At 42.7% G+C, this 18715-nt stretch overlaps 1 protein-coding gene across 1 annotated transcript in view; it reads right to left on the bottom strand.

The window, feature by feature from the left end:
- MYOM2 (myomesin 2) overlaps positions 1-18715 on the bottom strand; it is a 114295-nt gene that overhangs the window by 86061 nt on the left and 9519 nt on the right. The window contains exons 4-6 of the mRNA XM_043510349.1: positions 15952-16090; positions 15601-15758; positions 13066-13158 (exon numbers count right to left, since the gene is read on the bottom strand). Of these exons, the coding sequence (XP_043366284.1) occupies positions 13066-13158; positions 15601-15758; positions 15952-16090 (390 nt within the window). The remainder of the gene's footprint in view (positions 1-13065; positions 13159-15600; positions 15759-15951; positions 16091-18715) is intronic.

Raw genomic sequence — 18715 nt, 5'->3', positions numbered from 1 at the left:
CTCCACAGCTACTATTGCGGAGAAGGATTTGGAAGAGCCCTCTGAGGGAAGGTATCAGAAAGGGACCTCATCGACCAGAAGGCATGAGATGCATCATCCTAGGGATGGGGGGTTCCATGACCACGACTCCCAAGAGGAGGAGATGGGCGGTGAAGGTCAGGGACTCCCTCCTAAGGTGGACGGAGTCATCCATCTGCTGACCAGACCGGGAGACTTGAGAAGTGTGCTGCTTGCCTGAAGCTAGAATCCAGGATGTGATAGAGAAGGGTTCCACTCAAAAACAAAGAGAACCAGATTCTTTTCTAAACTCACTTGGGGCGGGAGGGCAACCAGGTGGTAATGACTCCCTAATTGTCTGCCTCAGTCCCAGCCCTGTCACAGGTTAGAGCCCTGAGGGGAAGCAAGCTAGCAATGTTCTCCAGGGAACCATCCCCCAGATGTGGATAGCTGGAGTACATCACACTCTGACCATTCTTTCTCCCTACTTCTCTCACACACACCTTTCACACCCTCCTCCCAGCCCCCCGTCCTCCAAGCCTCCTGTGTCAGGTATTGAGGGAAGAGAGATGTAGCAGACATCTACATCAACACTATTCCTGCTGGGATTCCCCTTCTACAGAGTTATCCCCAGCAGGTTTCAGAGTGGTAACCGTGTTAGTCTGTATCAGCAAAAACAACGAGGAGTCCTTGTGGTACCTTAGAGACTAACAAATTTATTTGGGCATAAGCTTTCATGGGCTAGAACCCACTTCATCAGATGCATGGAGTGGAAAATACAGTAGCAACTATAAATACACAGCACATGAAAAGATGGGAGTTGCCTTACCAAGTGAGAGGTCAGTCTAACGAGACAATTCAATTAACAATAGGATACCAAGGAAGGAAAAATTACTTTTGTAGTGGTAATGAGAGTGGCCCATTTCAAACAGTTGACAAGAAGGTGTGAGTAACAGTAAGGGGAAATTAGTATGGGGGAAATTAGGTTTTGTAATGACCCAACCACTCCCAGTCTTTATTCAGGCCTAATTTGATGATGTCCAGTTTGCAAATTAATTCCAGTTCTGCAGTTTCACGTTGGAGTCTGTTTTTGAAGTTTTATTGTTGAAGAAATGCCATTTTTAGGTCTGTTATTGAGTGACAACGGAGACTGAAGTGTTGTCCGACTGGTTTTTGAATGTTATAATTCCTGATGTCAGATTTGGGTCCATTTATTCTTCTGCATAGAGACTGTCCGGTTGGACCCATGTACATGGCAGAGGGGCATTTCTAGCACATGATGGCATATATCACATTGCAGGGAATTGCAAGCAGTTTCTTTTCCCTTTGTGTAAGGGGACTGTTGGTTTGCACCCTTACTAACATTCAGTGGGGGTGTTTTAGTTGCTAGCTCCCAGTACTAAAAAGAGAGAAGGGTCGATGGGGAATCAGGACGCTGAGACTGACAGCCCCCAGGAACAATGGGGAGAGGCCAATGCTCCAGGACAGCCTGAATGATAGGGCGAGCAGGCTAATCAGGGAGTCAAGATGCCAGGGAGGTCCCGTCCTCCGTGTGAGCTGGAATTGCCTGGGTTAGACAGAGTGGGGCCTAGCTGAGGAGAAAGCCGGGGCCCAAGCTGAGCTGGGGAGCAGAGCTGTGGCAGAGCCAGAGGGGCCAGAAAAGAAGCCCACGAAGCAGGTCAGTGCTGGGAGCAGAGTCACAGAAGCAGCCTGCAGAGCAGACCTGTCCTGGGAGCAGAGCTGTAGCAACCAGAGGCAGAGGGGCCAAAGAAGCAGCCCAGGGAGCTGGAGGCAGAGCAGCAGCAGCAGTGCCGAGACAGAGTGGTGCCGCTGGGGCTGGAGCAGTCTGGAGCTGGGTGCGGTGAGCAGCTGGGGAGAGCAAGGGGGACCCTGGGCAGCAGGCCCAGCACAGAGAGATGCCTCAGCCAAGAGGCTCTGCAGGCCAGGCTTGGATCATAACTCCGACAGGGCAGGGGCGACACTGGGAAGAAGGGTCCCACCACTTAGAGCCCAAGAGCTTGTGGTCACCACCAGAGCAAGCGTCCAAACCACAGCATCCCTGCAGCACAGCCAGGGCCTGAGAAGAAGGCCTGGGACTTGCAGGGAACAGACTGTGAACTGCCCGGACGTTCCAGAGACGCTGTTTGTGATGTTCCCTGCCACAGAGCGGGTTGATGCGTTTCCTTTAACCTTTCCCATTTTTCCTTATTCTTTTTAAAATTAATTGTTGATTAAATATCTTGCATTTGCTTTAACTTGTATGCAATGGTCAGGGGGTCAGAGAAGTGCCCAGTGCAGAGAGAGGGTACCCCGGAGTGGGGACACCCTAGCCCCTGTTTTAGGTGACCACAGCAGGACTGGGGGGTCGAGCTCCCCCAGGAATCCTGGGCCCAGCCTTGTTGGGGTTACGAGGACTCTGCCAGACAAGAGAGTGGAAGGGGAGTCCTCAAGGGCAGGGAGGCCACTGGGTAAAAGAAGTGGGAGCGAGGACTCAGATCCTTTCGCTAGCCCACTTCACCGGGGTAGTGCAGAAGCCAGGAAAGTTCCCCACAAGAGTGGGACTGTTCCCCCGCTTACATTTGCACATAGGTAACAGAGCAGTCCAGGGAATCTGGCCTAATACTGCTATAGACAAATGGGTTTGACCTGATATTTTTTTATTTAAGAAAAGAAGCTGATTAAGGAACAACCAACTTTATTTTTTTAAAGGTTCCTTAGTGCAGCAGCAGAGGGTCCAATGGTGGAATAGCTCACTCTCCAGAGCCTTCTTTGATGTGGAACTGGCAACATGTTTGCATATCTGTTCGTGTTAAGATTCCATTGCAAACTTTCACATCCAAGGACAATGGGCCTGATTCTTTTTACACCGAGGTCAAACAGGAGTAACTCCAGTGGAATTACACTGATGTAAAGTTATGGTAAGGGAAAAGAGAATAGCTCTTTGTATTTTGGTTGCGTAAAAATAAATTTTATGTAAACATACATGACGTGTGTATGTTCATGATCTGAGGACTTTGTGCAAATTAAGAGAATTTCAGTCCATTTATTGGAGACCGAGTACTTGTGGCACCTTAGAGACCAACAAATTTATTTGAGCATAAGCTTTCGTGAGCTACAGCTCACTTCATCGGATGTTGTAGCTCACAAAAGCTTATGCTCAAATAAATTTGTTAGTCTCTAAGGTGCCACAAGTACTCCTTTTCTTTTTGCGAATACAGACTAACACGGCTGCTCCTCTGAAACCTGTCATTATTGGAGACCATGACTTTTAAGAAGCAACACTGCACATGCCTGCATTCACTTTCATCTGAGAAGAATAATTTGGTATCATCCTGGAAACTCTCAGATGAAATGGATAAAAATATGGCTACAAGATTATGGACACCAAGTGTGAAAGAACAGAACAAACTGAAAAAAGTTTGATGCAAAGTACCCAAGAGGATTACAGATTTTGTGGCATACAGCATGGGTGTTGCTCACGTAGCAGGCATGTCACACACTTGCTTTTGAGCCTTGTCATATACTCTGGACTGTGATATGCCACAAAGTGGAACAACCCATCCCGCTTATTTTCAGAAAATTTGCCTTTTGGTGAGAGTAAATATGACGAGATGATGGGTGGAGCAATGGAATTACATCACTATAAATGTATAGGGCTCACAGCACCCCCTAAAGGCAGATCTTCAGCCATGCATTTTACAAAACAAAGTGGAAAAATACAGAGTATATTTTACAATTAATTATCCGACACAACAACAAACCCTGAGACTGGCTTGTGTTACCACAAAAGCCCAGGATAGTGCCCTAAACATGACAGCACTGTAGGGTTACGGTAAAATATTGTATGCTGGGAAAACAAATTAAGCAAATTTTAACTCACAATAGATGTTTTTTAATACACGTTCAAAATATAAACCAATAATTGTTCACAAATATATCTAAAGTTTAACTGATCCTTTGCTATGGTATCTGGTCTCATGAAACTTTGGACATTAATTCTTAGCTTATTAATGTATTATTTCTGTACTTAAACTTTATAAGAAACACAGGAAAAAATATAAAATTATCAGTATAAAATAACATTAAACAGTGTGATGCAAAATGTCAAAAGCAAGGAAAACCTGCAATAAATTTTCCACTCTCTTAACCCACCCAATGCCTAAGCATTGAAACTTACGTGGGATATAGGATTCACACTCTTTTCACAACCCACTGCCACAATGCCTTGGTATAATGAAACAAGCAAAGAATGAACTGAGAGCTTTAATCTTAGATTTCTTTGCTTTCATTATTATTTAAACATTTTTATTTGACTTAGTACTGATAACTGGAGGATCAAGTGATAATATATCAAAAGGATAACTTTTAACCAAATACCACTTTAAAAATAGTGGATTCGTCATCTTTACTCAGCATTTGCTTTTGTACCTATTAGTGCAGAGGTTCTCAAATTTCACTGCACTGAGACCCCCTTCTGACAACAAAAACTACTACACAACCCCAGGAGGGGGGACTGAAGCGGGGCAAAGCTCCTCCCCTCCCCTGTTGTCCTGGGTCGGGGGAGAACCCAAGCCCTGCTGCACCAAGCAGGCGTGGGGGCAAAGCTGAAGCCTGTAACCTGAGCCCCACCACCCAAGGCTGAAGCCCTCGAGCTTCAGCCCTAGGCAGTGAGGCTTGGGCTTTAACCCCGGTCCCCAGCAAGTCTAAGCCAGCCCTGGCAACTCCATGAAAATGGGGTCCCAATCCACTTTGGTGTCCCAACCCACAGTTTGAGAACCACTGTATTAGTGGGATGTATTTGATTACTGGTAACCAGTTAATAAACATTACTAGTTTTCAAAATTACACAGAATTCAGAACCATGATTTATTTAGTTACCACCATATGGCATGCAAATAATCAGGAAACTGTAGAAATGTCTTTTTTAAACTGATGTAGGGCCCCATCCTATCTTCCTTTGCCACTCAAACCTTTGTTTGACTCAAATCAGAATGCAAGAAATGCAGGATTGTTTCCATGAAATAAGAAAGCACAGTGAGATGTTTGATTAATTTTTCAAATGAATACATAAACATACTGTCTCAAATTCTGCTCTCAGTTACACATGTACAACCCCCAGTTGATCGGCTTGTTCTGTGATAAGAATTTATCCCATAATAGTTTCTCCTGTTTGTGAAAGTCTTTCACACAACAAAAGGACAGAAAAAACATTTATAAAAATAGCAATGTGATTTAAAATCAGTAGTATTGGTAGGGGATTTGGGTGGGTGAAGTATTTTTACTACTAATAATTAGAGCTGGGCCAAAAAAATTGTAAAAATCATTTTTTCCATTGGTTCCACCAAAACAACTCTCAAATTCAAGTCAATTTCGGCAAACTGTGTCAGTCAAACACAAAAAAATTAAGAAATGTCAAACTGGTTCGTTTAGGATTTCTGACACAAGTCATTTCAACTTCTTGTTTTGTAAAGTGATTAATTTTGGAATTTCACTCAATTTTATTTTAAAATACACTTTATAAAGGTAAACAACCTTGGGAAATAAACATTTAGGGTCAAAGAAAATGTTTTGTTTGACCCCAAAACAAAAATTTTCAAGTTTTTCATTATGCCTGAAAAATTGAACAAGGCTTATTTTAGATAGATCTAAACTGCTTTTTGTTTTGGTTTGTTTTTTCCTATTCAGCAGTTCAGCCACTGATCCAAAAAGCTGGTTATTCACTAGCTCTACTAATCATTCAATTTTTGAAACTGGTTAGATTTCAAGCTGACAAATTTCCATTAGATTAGAATAAATCTACTCTTATAGCTGGGGGTGCAACTCTCATCTCAAGGATACATACCCATGCGAGCTGTGATTGAGCTAGCACACAACAATTACAGTGTAGCCATGGCTACACAAGCGGTGGAAGGGGCTAGCCACCCTGAGTACAATCCTGTCCAAGACAGTAAGGATGTACCTCAGGTGACTAGCCCCACCTACTGCTCGCCCTGCCAGAGCTACGCTCTATTTTTAGTATGATCGCTCAGAGCTACAGTGGGTAAGTCTCCTTGAGCCAGTATTTACACTTCCAGTTCAAAGTGTAGACATACCCTCAGTGGAGGGAAGCTACTTGAGCTTATATGTACATACAGGTTTCTTCAGTTTTATGTAAACATGCGAAAGACATATTTATATTAATATAAATAGGAATGATTTATGACACAATCCAGCTTCTGTGCAATTTGTAACTTGAAGATAAGGTCTACACATTTGCTAGAGACTACTACTTTGAAATTTGACAGTTGACCATTTCCGGCTATGTCTCTCTTATCTAGCTCTGCCTCATATGAGTTACACCAGTTTAGGATACATCTACACTGCAAGTGAAGGTGTGATTGCAACTCAGATAGGTATAACCGTGCTAGCTTTAATCTAGTTAGCATGGCTAAAACTATAGTAGTGAAGACACAGTGGCATGGACTTCAGCATGGACTGTACATGCCTGCCCATGATATTGAATACATACACACATTCCCTAGCCTGTGCTAAAGCCTATACTGCTGCATCTTCACTGCTATTTTCAGCCGGGCTAGCTAGATTAAAGCTAAGGCAGGTATGCTTATTCAAGCTGCAATCACACAGCTGAATGCAGTGCAGAGAGACCTTTGAATGTCTTTAGATTCAGTGGGCCACAATCAAGGTAATGTGTAAGGTGGTCAGTGAGTGTAAGTTACACATCATGTTGGTTTAACTTGTACTTTGAGGGAGGCCAGAAAAAGGTGCAAATTACACCAGCTCCTAATTATTCACCTTTGAATAAGGCCCTAAGATTCAATATCAGTGAGCAAACTATCAGTTTTATTGAATGCATCTGGTTGGACATCTGAACAAAACTAAATTTCCTAAGTGATAGTCCAAGGTATACGGGATCTTGTGTAAAAATTATGGTGGATTCTTGGTGTCTACAGAGGCTGGGGAGTGGTTTCTTCATCAGTTATCCTAATTTTCTGGTCAAGAATGTATTTCCTAAACTTTGAAAAGGTCAGATGAAATGCATACAGTTTATCTTCAATAGCATGAGATGGGAGTGCAGAATTAGGTCTGTCCCAAGATAATGATAGTTTGTGTAAAGGTAAAACTGCCCTGAATCTTTATCATGTTCTTGAGTGTTAATTTTTGCACTTGGACCTTTACACTGGCAGATATGTACATTTAAAATGCACACGTTCATCCGTCTGGCTAGTATAGATTGCACCACAGGAGTGAAGAGTGAAATAACATTTTTGCTTGAATTGTCATTCATTTCAACCCATGTCAAAAACAGAATGGAGACTGTAGTAACCATGCATTTGGTTAAAGACACCCACTTTCGGTATGAATTCAGTTGTCCTGAGTCTCTCCTATGCTAAGGACCTTTTCCGTTGCCCTGGCATAAAAGGCTGTAGATGGTCCCCAGAGATACCCTCTGGTAGAGATGGTTAAAGTTCTGCTAACTTTCAAAATGTGGACAATGGAGATGGGAGGGCCCACAAAATTTTTCCAAACTCCCTCCCCTGGGCCCTCCCCCACACACACGCTTTATTTTAATCAGCTCTTCCTCTAGTATGGAGCTGGGGAAACGGATGGTTCTCCAGTCAGCGCAGACCCAGCGTAAGATTTTGATACCTGCTTCCCAGTATAGGTGGCATGGCAGGGGTGGCTGAGGGTCGGAAGGGCCAGAGTTGGAGTGCACTGTGTTTCAGTTTTGCTATGCTAGTACAACAGCTTTATCCATGCTCCCAGTTTAGGAGGCATGTCAGTGCTGTGCTGGAGGAGGGTGTGAGAAGGGGTGTGGCTGGAGAGCATAACAGCCCCTATGGTGTTTGCAGTCCCCTCTATAGCCTCCTCCACTAACTGCCTCCCTCATGAAGGAAGATTTTTGTCAGAAATGCTACCAAATTGAACTCATGAAGTTTCATGGTCCTTCTGTCCTTCTTTCACTGCAGGAGTAGCCACAACATGGTCCTTGGTCAGTCATTTTGTCTTTTACCTCACTCCATATTTCTTAGCTATTGCAGCTCAGCTTGTATGTGCTAGGATGGGAACTCACCTGTAGTTCTGTGCCTGTGCCATTCTTTGTATTCAAGCAGTGGGATATTTAACAATTAGACATTATTATTATTCAAGCATTCCATCCCATAGGCGCTAGAGCCTCCTCTGAGCAACAGCCTGCCACCTGATGCTCTGCAGTTCAGAACCCTGCCTTCCAACATGACTTTTGGGCCCTGCAGTCACACCCCACATACTTACACACTGATTGTTCTTCCTATAGTACCTGGCTACAGCACAAGGGATGGCATTCCTCCCTCTTAGTATTAAATCTAGAAGAGCATAAAGCATTTAATCTATTGTACCAAAATGTATCTGTACTAGTACCTCACCTGTCGTGCAGTGACATTTGTACAGGCAAGATACTTACACAAGTTTTTTGGGGTTCTGTTTTATTTTTTAAAGCAATACTTGTAGAAGTTGGAAACTGGGAGCTCTGGTAGAGTTAGGCTTACTGCAGCAGGGCTTACGCAGCTGAATGCAGTCTTCCCCTCACCACCACACAAATCTGCTGATGCTCTCTCAAGCCCTCTGCTATTGCAGTTCTAGACCTTCCTTAAACAAGGACTGCAGCAATCATGCTGGAGCGAGGGACCTAACAAAAGGCTAGATAAAGCCTGACCTCTACACCCTGCGTATGAGGCAGTGTCTAACTGCACCACCCCACAAGGAGCCTGGGAAATCTGAGGCCTTTCTACAGTAAAAAGCTATGTATCAAAATAGTTACATCAGTACTTGCCCAGCATAGTTATGCCAACAAGATGCCCACACCGCTGAGGGTTTCCTCAACATAGCTAACTTGATTGAGGGAAGTAGTGTTCCTACAGAGACACTGCTTTCTCACACAAAAGCCATATCCTCAGGAGCTCCAATTCAATCATACAGTTTTGACAAAAGCATCCATGCTGGAAGAAATCTTTTGACCTACTCACAAACATTGTGGTGTCTAAATTAACTGTAAACAGTTAGAGGAGAGACCTACATGTTACTGTGGACAATAACAAAAACCATTGATCAGTAGAAGTAAAGGTGCAACAGCAGTAAAAAAGAATGTATAAGGAATGGGATACAAATAATACAGAAAATATAGTCTACCATTATATAAATCAGTGGTACACATGCATCTGGAATACTGTGTTCATCCTAGCTCAAACAAATAGAACAGAAACAGAGCCTGTTTAGAGCCAGGAGAAAAGAATCATCAGAGGCAAGGAAAGACTTCCATATGAAGAAATATTGAAAAGATTGGCCTTCTGTCTTAACTAAGGAGGCCCATCTAGGGGGCATAATAAAGACATAAAATTAATGACTAGTATAGGGAAATGATCCAATTTCTCCTATTGCAAGAACAAGGGGACATTCAATGAAATAAAAAAGCAGAAGTTTTAAAGAGTGAAAAGAAAATACTTTATAATGACCTTGGGAACACATTGCTGTGTGATATCACAGAAGCTTAATCAGATGAACACAAGAATAGGACTTTTATACTGATAATTGAGAACATCCACACTTACATTAGATAGGTTACAGAAATAGAAGGGACATAAACCTATATGGTCCAAGGCATACTGCAGTTGCTAATTGGTTGGGGTAAAGAAGAAATTTCCCCTATAGGTAGGCTATTCCATAGCTGTCCCCTAAACCGTTTATTGCTCCTTCTTCTGAAACATCTGGTATTGCCCGCTGTCAGATATAGGATACTGGACTAGATGGACCAGTGGCCTGATGCAGTATGGCAATTCCTATGTTTCTGAGAATTGTGAAATGGGATTTGGGGAAGTGCACAAGTTAGAATTACAATGCAACCATCAATACCATTTGTCTTTATTACTCAAGACAGAACTTGAACTCAGGTCCCCAATGGTGAAAGGCTAGTGTAAGACCCCTCCAAGCTGCTAGAAATCAACAGTATATGAAAAGGGTTGTGTCATGTGAATCCAGAAGATATGGTAAATTGACCAAAGGATGTCTTAAAAATCTGAGACGGAGCTATGAAGCTGATCTGGATTACTGTACAGGTTGTGAGTCCTCTGAGATAAATGGGCAGATGAAAGTTTCCAGTTACACTTTTAAAATGAGGTGATGCTCTGTTTTTGGCATCTCAAGAATTTTTCTATTTGGGGACAAGAAACACCCAGTATATTCATAGGAATAAATGTCACACTTGCATCATAAGTAAAAGTTCACTACATAAGCCTCGGAGAAGTGCTAAGAAGACAGCCAAGAAATTCCAAAGCCATTTTAAAAGTGACCACAGCTCAGATGACATGTAGCTCAGCACTTTGGTATGGACAGCTGAGAAGAGTACAGAAGCGGCTAGGTAAATGATCTTAGCTGTTCTATATCCAAAAAAAATTTATGCACATTTCAGATAATTGGATCTTCCATTTTAAGGACTATATCACATCTTTTTTTTCCTTCCAAATACAAGAAATAGGCAGGATTTTTTTGTATTAAAAAGGTATAGCTAATAATATCAAAGTGGGCTTTTATTTCTTGCATGTCTAAGGCCCTACTTAACTTGCGATATTGCAGAAATTGCGTATTCTGCAATATTAGGCTTCCATTGAATTTTGACAGCGGGAGCTACATTGTGTGTGGGGCTGACATCCAGAGCCCTGGGCAGCCCACAGCGGGAGCCCCCACTCTCAGCCTCGGGTGGCCAACAGCAGAAAATAGCAGAAAAGTAATAATGGACTTTATTAGCACAAATAACAAGGTCCATTATTACTTTTCCACAATTTTCCATGGCTTGTCCGTAACTCAGCCACAATTTTATGACAATCATCTCACAATTCAAGAAGGGTCTTGTGCATGTCATATTTCTATCATTTTCATACAGTCCACAAACCAGTTTCACATGAAAGAAAGCGGTAATAAAGTAGCTTAGTGGAGTTTAGAAATGTTAGTTCAAGACAATGTATGCCTCGGAGTTAGAATCGGTCATGAAGCTGCGCCAATTAGACAGGATCGTTTTGGCAAACAACTGTTAAACAAGGAAAAGGTGAATAATTGAGGGAGAAGTTGGGAAGCTTCACTTGGAAAAGAATGTATTGGCAAAGAATAGGAAAGATGAAGTGAGTGTATGGGTGCCAGGGGTTAGCTGTTTGGATAAGTGTGGGTGTGTCTGGGTGAGTATGGATGGGCATAGGTTCCAGTGGCTGGTGGCTAGGCAAGGGGGAATGCCAGAGGGTGAATATGAGTGGATGTGGGAGCCTTTGTGGGTGCCAGTCAATGACTCTGTTGGTGTGTCTGGGTGAGTGTGAGTAGGTATGGATGCCTTTGAGGGAGTGGGTGGCTGTCGGTGCCTGGTAGGGACAAGAGGGGGGAAATATTTGGGGAGGAGATCAACAACAAGCACCCTCCCAGCCAGGCACCAACACATCCACCCATATTCCCTGGACATCCCTCCACCGGCACAACAAAAGACACTCATAAAACTACTCCACTCACCCCCATGCTACTCACAGGCAACCATACCCACACTCATGCACACAGCCACCTGCTGGCACCAACAAAGGAACCCAGGTACCATCACACTCACCCGAGGTGCCACCCACTGGCACTCAGTCATCCAAACATCACTCACTAGCAACCACTCTCACTCTCCCAAATAGCAATGGAAGAGTTTTTCCATTCTCACTTCTGGACAGGCTGCCTGTGTCTCTCACCAGCCTTCCCTAACACCCAAAGGGCCAGGACAGATGGTATGGGTCAGCCATGATCTGAGCCCTTAAAGGGTGTGGGAAGTGGCCAGCAAACTGAATTCTGAAGATGTGGGAGGAGGCTAATAGTTTCCTCCCTCATCCAGGAGGGGGAATAAAGAATAAAGATAAGTGGGCAGAGCCCAATGGCTATTGTGGAAGTCTCCTAGACAGGAATAAATTTCTCCACTATTCACTGGAGCCAAAGGAAGGAGATTAGGAATTAGCTATCCCTTTCCACAGAAGCCAAAGATTTGGGGACAGGGCTTCCTGCTTCAAGCAGAAGGCATGGTGCACTACTGTTCCTCTACTTCTGGCTGGCCTAGCTCAGGGCTATGGCTGACAACTGGAGACAGGATGGGTGAGTGAATATTTGGCCAGTCAAATATCACACACAAATATTTGAACTGTTTGAATGTAGCCTGCGGTCAGATTTTTGGTAAATTAATAAGGACAGATGAAAATATTTAGACCCTTATTTTTCTGTCTTGACACCATTGTTCCATCCACAGTTGTTGCTTTTGGTTTTTTTAAAACTTGTACCAAGTATCATATATTATATGTGAAATACGGTATTGCAACCCTGTGTCCTAGCTGAGGTTTAGTGAGGGGTGGTTGTGAGTGCTGACACGTGTTACAACATTTGTTTTTCTTTCATGCCATGACTTTTAAATTGTCTTCAAGACATAATGGTTTAAAATAGATAAATATAGATTTTCAGAACTTAAAACCTTTTTAAAGAAACCATTGGACTCTCCCATTCCCAATCACAGGAAAACAAATACAATGAAGAGCTAAGGTAAGCAAAACATGACAACCTGCTAACAGAGACAAATACCGTCCGTTGAATTTTCTAGCCACAGCTAGCTAAACTTTTCTAAGCTTCAAGCTCTGAACAAAGAGTTGCTGCCATGATGGAATAGACTATTAAAGAAGAACAAACTGTTCCACTCTAGCTGCCAGAATGATGAGATTAAAATATTATAATGAGGTGTTTTTTTAAATTGATCTTTTTTTTTTGTTCACTTACCTCTAGATTTGTTTTTTTCTTGCTGACAATTTGGGTGCTATGATAGAAATCCCTAGCTTTTCATTACACTGACCCCATATCCAGACTACTTAGGAAGTATCTTGCCACCTAAACCAAAGTAACAGCTAAGCAGAAGTTAAGTGTGCTGTATTTTGTGACTCTTTTGTAATACATTATAGAAATTTTCAGATGTATTTGCAGGAAATTATTTCAGTTAAAAGTCATAATCTAAATAACATTCTGTTATTCATCAGAATAATATACCTGTGTATCTCCAGCATATGCACTCCATATTTGCTTTCAATGCTGTACTTTCCCGGTTCACTTGCAGGCGAAATCAATTCCTCATTTTTATACCTACCAATCAAGAAAAAAATAAATAAACCACAGTAAAAATTATAGATTATTCCATCAGGATGTATGAATTAATAACTGAGCTCTCTCTGTGTACATGAACAGATACAGAGAGCCTGACCATGACCTACCCATACATGGTCATGCAATGGAATGAAAGGAAGTAGTTATAGTTTGGGCAGGAGTGTGCATGTGAAGCTATACACCCACACTGAGCAGGTGAGTGGGGAGGGGATAGAGATGAGAGGGAGTGTGTTGAACTCCCCAGCCCACTAGCCATCAGAGCTAACTGGCATAAACAGAAGTAAGTTGCATCATCATTAGCTCTACAAGTCACTTCACGTAAAAAGGGTGAGCAGCAGGGACAGAATTGTGACTGAGACAATTCTCCCCCTGGGCTTCCCCTAGGACAGAACCTTACAGTTCTGTCTAGCCCAGTCTAGAAATCTTACAGCTATCTCTCTGCGTATGCTGTACACTTAGATAATATATGAGGTTAGGTACCATAATGTTATTTTTTATTCACATGAGCTAAGGTTGGCCACATAACTCAGAAGTAGTGAAAGCCCTAGACAGGGTGTGCGTGGTCATTACTGCCCCATGCAAATAAAAAAAAATGCCTTGCACAGTTTGGAAGGGAGGTGATGGAGCGGGCGAGGGTTACAGGGTAGGCTGAGTGCAGAGAAACTATGGTCCTAATTTTGTTCTCACAACAGTCTGATATCTTCATCATAGTGACTTCTGATTTACACTGCTGTGAATGAGGTCAGAATCGGGCCTAATTAGTACACTCTGAGGGCAAAATTCTGCTCTCAGATCAACAAAGTAGCAATTTTGGGTATCTAGCAAAGAGGAGAGAGGTGGCTTCATGCCACTTACGTGGCCCTCCTCAGTCCTGGCACCCAAACTGATCCCTTGCATGAGTTAGAACAACTTGCACTGCTAGATAATGGTCCCCTAAGGGCTGCTGTACTGGCCAGGATCACCTGAGAGCATGATGTTCTAATTTTGCCCTTCCCACTCTGGCATGCCTTCAGCTCACCATGGCACACACACACACACACACCCCATGCTGGTGAAGGAGTGTCAGGAGGGGTTGACATATGTCTGGCTATTCCAAGCCTAGACCTGCTCATGATTCATCTATTCTAGGGGAATCTCAGCTGCTGACTGAAATTACTTTGAGTACTCTTTGCACTGTTGGAGTGGTGCAAAAGAAACTTAAGGGGAGCTGATAATCAGACTCCATATTTCTAGCTCAGTCAGTGGTAGGGGATGTTAGACATAGGGAATAGATATTTTATCAGCTACATTTCCAATTTTTAAAATATGTGCCTGAGTTTCTTTCAAGTGCTGAAAATGGCTTTGTCATCCAGGATATCATCTTTATAATTTTAAATCCACCAGTTAATCTGACTCTTCCTTTCAATAAGAATTTCTAGAACCAAGAGATCCCAACTTCCTTCTGTTGACAAAAGGATCTAAAAATCTGTTTTGAATTGTAGCCTAAGAATAACTTGATTCTCAGATTTTTGTGGAAAATTGCCTCTTATTGCAGTTTCTGATTCTTGATAAGACCCCGATAACTTATCCCAACTAGAACCCTTTTGATGATGAATTTCAAAGGCCAAATTCTCCTGCCAGTTGTACCATTTTAATCCCATTAGTGAGGTTGCACCATATAACTGACAGAAGAATGCACTCCCATCTCATCAAGCATAGGCATTCTCTCTCAATGTCCAATGTTTAATGACTAGATATTTTCATATATTCATTTGCAAATTTAACACCATTAATTTGGGCTTGAATAGGGACTGGGAGTGGCTGGCTCATTACAAAAGCAGTTTTGCCTCTCCTGGAATTGACACCTCCTTATCTGTTATTGGGAGTGGACTATATCCACCCTGATCGAATTGGCCCTGTCAGCACTGGTTCTCCACTTGTGAGGTAACTCTCTTCTCTTCATGTGTCAGTATATTTATGTCTGCATATGTAATTTTCACTCCATACATCTGAAGTGGGGTTTTTACCCACGAAAGCTTACGCTCAAATAAATCTGTTAGTCTTTAAGGTGCCACCTGTCTCCTTGTTGTTTTTGTGGATACAGACTAACACAGCTACCCGATACTAGATATTATTGTCTTGTTATAAAACATTTACCATTTAGCAAAATTCAGTGTATTTTACCACTTGCTTGGTTATTATAATTAAATTAATGACCATTTTTTGCAATTAGCATTCTAAAATATATATTTACTTGATACACTACAGTTTGTCCTTTAACTGCAGTATCCACAACTACTATCCAGCATATCTATGAGAATTATGAAGGGTTTTTAATATGACCATTATGTACATGACACTGAATAGTTCTGTGGAAATGGAAAACAAATGGAAAACAAACTTAACACCAGTTTTAGAGGACTGGAAAGGGCAAACTCTTACCATTGTACAACAGGGGTAGGAAATCCTTGTACAGTGAAGTAAAGCCTCACAGACATTTTTTCCCAAACAGTATGAGACCTCAGTCGTACCAAAATTTCAGGAGCTCGACTTATACTTTCTTCAATGGTGTATCTTTCCAAGGCCATTTGTTCTTCTACCTATTACACAGGATAGAAATAAAAATCAGAGGGAAGGGGCATCATCTAGCACCAGAGTCAGAGATTTAGTCTGAAAGCTATATGCAAATATTAACAGATGCAAACCGCTGTTGGGCTCTGTGAAGCAGTTCTAAACTGCAGTTGAGCTTACAGTTCTGCTTGGAAAGGAAATAAAATTGTTCTGTTACAGTACCATCCTTTGTATGGTAACTCTATCCAGCTGTTCTCTTGCAAGGAGCCTGGCTGAACGAAGCTCTTCTTCCACATCAGCCAAATTGGCAGCAACCCGGATTCTCTTCTCTTCACTTACATCAGACTTTTGCTCATGAGTCCTGTATGGTAAAAGAAAACTATTTAGGGTTAACCCAGCATCAAGGCTTTACTATTGTCACTGATACCCAGGAGGCAGATGAGGGCTTGGGAAGTCCTATTAGCAGCATTACCCGGGTGCAGATTCTATAATGTGAATCATTTCCCTCTCTCAAGATCTCACAACAAACATCTTAAAAACTGCAAATGAATGAGCCTTCTGTTTGCTTTCTCTCCCCTGTGAGCATATGAGGCCAGATCTTCAGTGGGAATTAACTGGAATAGTCCCACTGAAGTCGGGAACTCAGCCAATTTGCCCCAGTTGAGGAGGCAGCCCAGGGATTCTGCAAATAGAGTTAAATTATAAGAACAAAATCTCCAGAAATCAAATACCAAATTTCCTAAGGACTATCCAGGCTCTTTCCTTCCTTTCTCTACCCTTTTGTGGTTTGTGTATTATTGGTTTCCCCTCTCTCAGTTTCTGTTTGTTCTTATTTGTATCATTATCTATATCCCATATTTTGTAGAAGACAAAAACCACCAGCATGTAACTCTAAGAACTGGAGATCAAATCCTGGGCCATTACCCTGTTCAAATACCAAGGGGAAAAAAAGCAGTAACATCCTCCCCTCAGGCAGTGAAGCACACAGTAGAGCCTGCCTCACCCCAGTGGCTGAAGCAGTTTCTGCAGGCTTCCTGCGCAGATCCTCTGCCCTATCCTCTCCTGCTGTGTAAGGAGCTCATGCAGATTGAGTCCACACACCATGTAGGGAATGTGTATCAGCATCTAGGCCAAGACACCCTTTAAAACCATAATAGCTCAGGCTGGATTAGTGAATTAGGGAGGTACAGCAGTGGCTGGAGGCATTTTGCCCATATAAACCAAGAGTGAGCATAATGCCGCCAGGTCATGAGGAGTAATGTGCTCAACGGTGGTCCTTATGCACCTTTGTAAAAAGGTGTAGCATGAACTACCCCCCCGCCAGTCCTTCAGACACAGGAAGGAGGGCCATGTTCACACTCCCACTTCATGCCTAAGGTACAAGTGTTCTGAACCATATTCTCCTCTGAAGGAGTGTGAGCAGGAGGGGCAAATCTAGCATAACCTGTCAGGAATCACTGTAAGAATGTCCCTACTGTGGAACTGGGGTGTTGGCACCCCAGGTCAGGAGAAGGCTTGTCATTCTGCACCCCTCTCTTCTCTTCTTCTCTCCCCACTCCCCCCCGATAATGCTGATCTCAGAAAAGAGTGTTGGGAGAAACCACCAGTAGAGAGTAAGGCTCCTGAAGCAGCCAGACCTCCATGGAGAATAATGGGGAGTGGTGGTGAGCAATGTGGAGGCACTGGTTCTCAGTAGGTTTCCCAAGACTCCTCATTATCTTAGATCATCTACATGTTTAGAAGGAGGAGCCCCTTCCTCTTTGTTGATGGTTATGGTCCAGGAAGCAATCCACACCTGCTTGCCTTGCCAATGGGCTGATTCAAGGGAAATTCCAACAAGGTGAACTTCACAAAGTTTCTGATCTAATGTGCCCCTTCCATGACTTTCATGACAGAAAATAAGAATTTAGGACCCAATCCACCATCCATGAAAAAACTCCTCAACAGCCCAAGGGCTCACTTCTGGTTTATGTCTTATGTTCCTAAAGCTCATGCTTCAGGGTTTCAGCCAGCCACCAGCAGGGACCAATGTATTCTAGGAGAGTTTCACACACACACACACACACACACACACACACACACACACACACACCCCCCTCTCCTTCCCTTGAACCTTGAATTCATCAGGAATAGCCATGGCAGGAGATGGAATATTGTGGGGGGAGAGCCAGAGACCTGAGGCAGACCCAAGCAATCTCTCTCTCAGGTGCTTGGCTGGCTGGTTCTAGCTCACATGCTCATCACCATATGTGAGGTCAGACTGGCAGGAACTTGGGAGTTTTTTATCTTCCTCTGTAGTTTGATGTGATGTGTCACTTCCTGGGATTATCTGTGTATATCTCACTTAGTCATTTCCCTGCCAATGCAGGGACCTTGAGCACTGGTGTACCTCTGTCCCTTCTATTCTCTGCCTGTGGCACATAAAAATCTAATTTCCTGTGGGTTGTAATATTTTGGTCTCATTTCAGTTGTTCTTAGTATGTGGGTACTGGGTGGTGTTTGTGGTCTGTGATATAAAGAAGGTCATACGAGATGATCCAGTGGTCCCTTCTGACCTTCAGCTCTATGACTCCCATTTACTTCAATGAATATTGAATCCAGCCCTTATTTGTGTGGTTGTTTAAGCTATTTCTTTGTATAATTTCCTCATAATGTGAGCTCCAGGATTATTCTGCCTTGTACTGTTCAGCAAGTGCTGTATCTCTTTAAATAATGAAATAGGTTAAAAATTCAAAACAGGTTAAGATTTTTTTTCTAAACTGCACCCTGCTTCCAGGGCACATCTCTCTTGATGATGGCAAAACTGGCATCAAAGGGATAGTTTGTAATCCTTCACATTATCTTCAAAGGAAAAAGAAGAACGCATTCCACTATCTATAGCCTTCATAACATACATTGGCTGAGTCTTTGGTGTATTTACCGTGGAGTACATCAGGGCACAGCCATTCAAATTGATGAAATGGAATATAGTTGTCAGCACATTGAT

The sequence above is a fragment of the Dermochelys coriacea genome, chromosome 3 (genome assembly GCF_009764565.3).
Source record: "Dermochelys coriacea isolate rDerCor1 chromosome 3, rDerCor1.pri.v4, whole genome shotgun sequence".
NCBI classification, from domain to species: Eukaryota; Metazoa; Chordata; order Testudines; family Dermochelyidae; genus Dermochelys; species Dermochelys coriacea.
The sequence above is the reverse complement of the archived record's forward strand: the minus strand, read 5'-3'. Positions and strand labels throughout refer to the sequence as shown.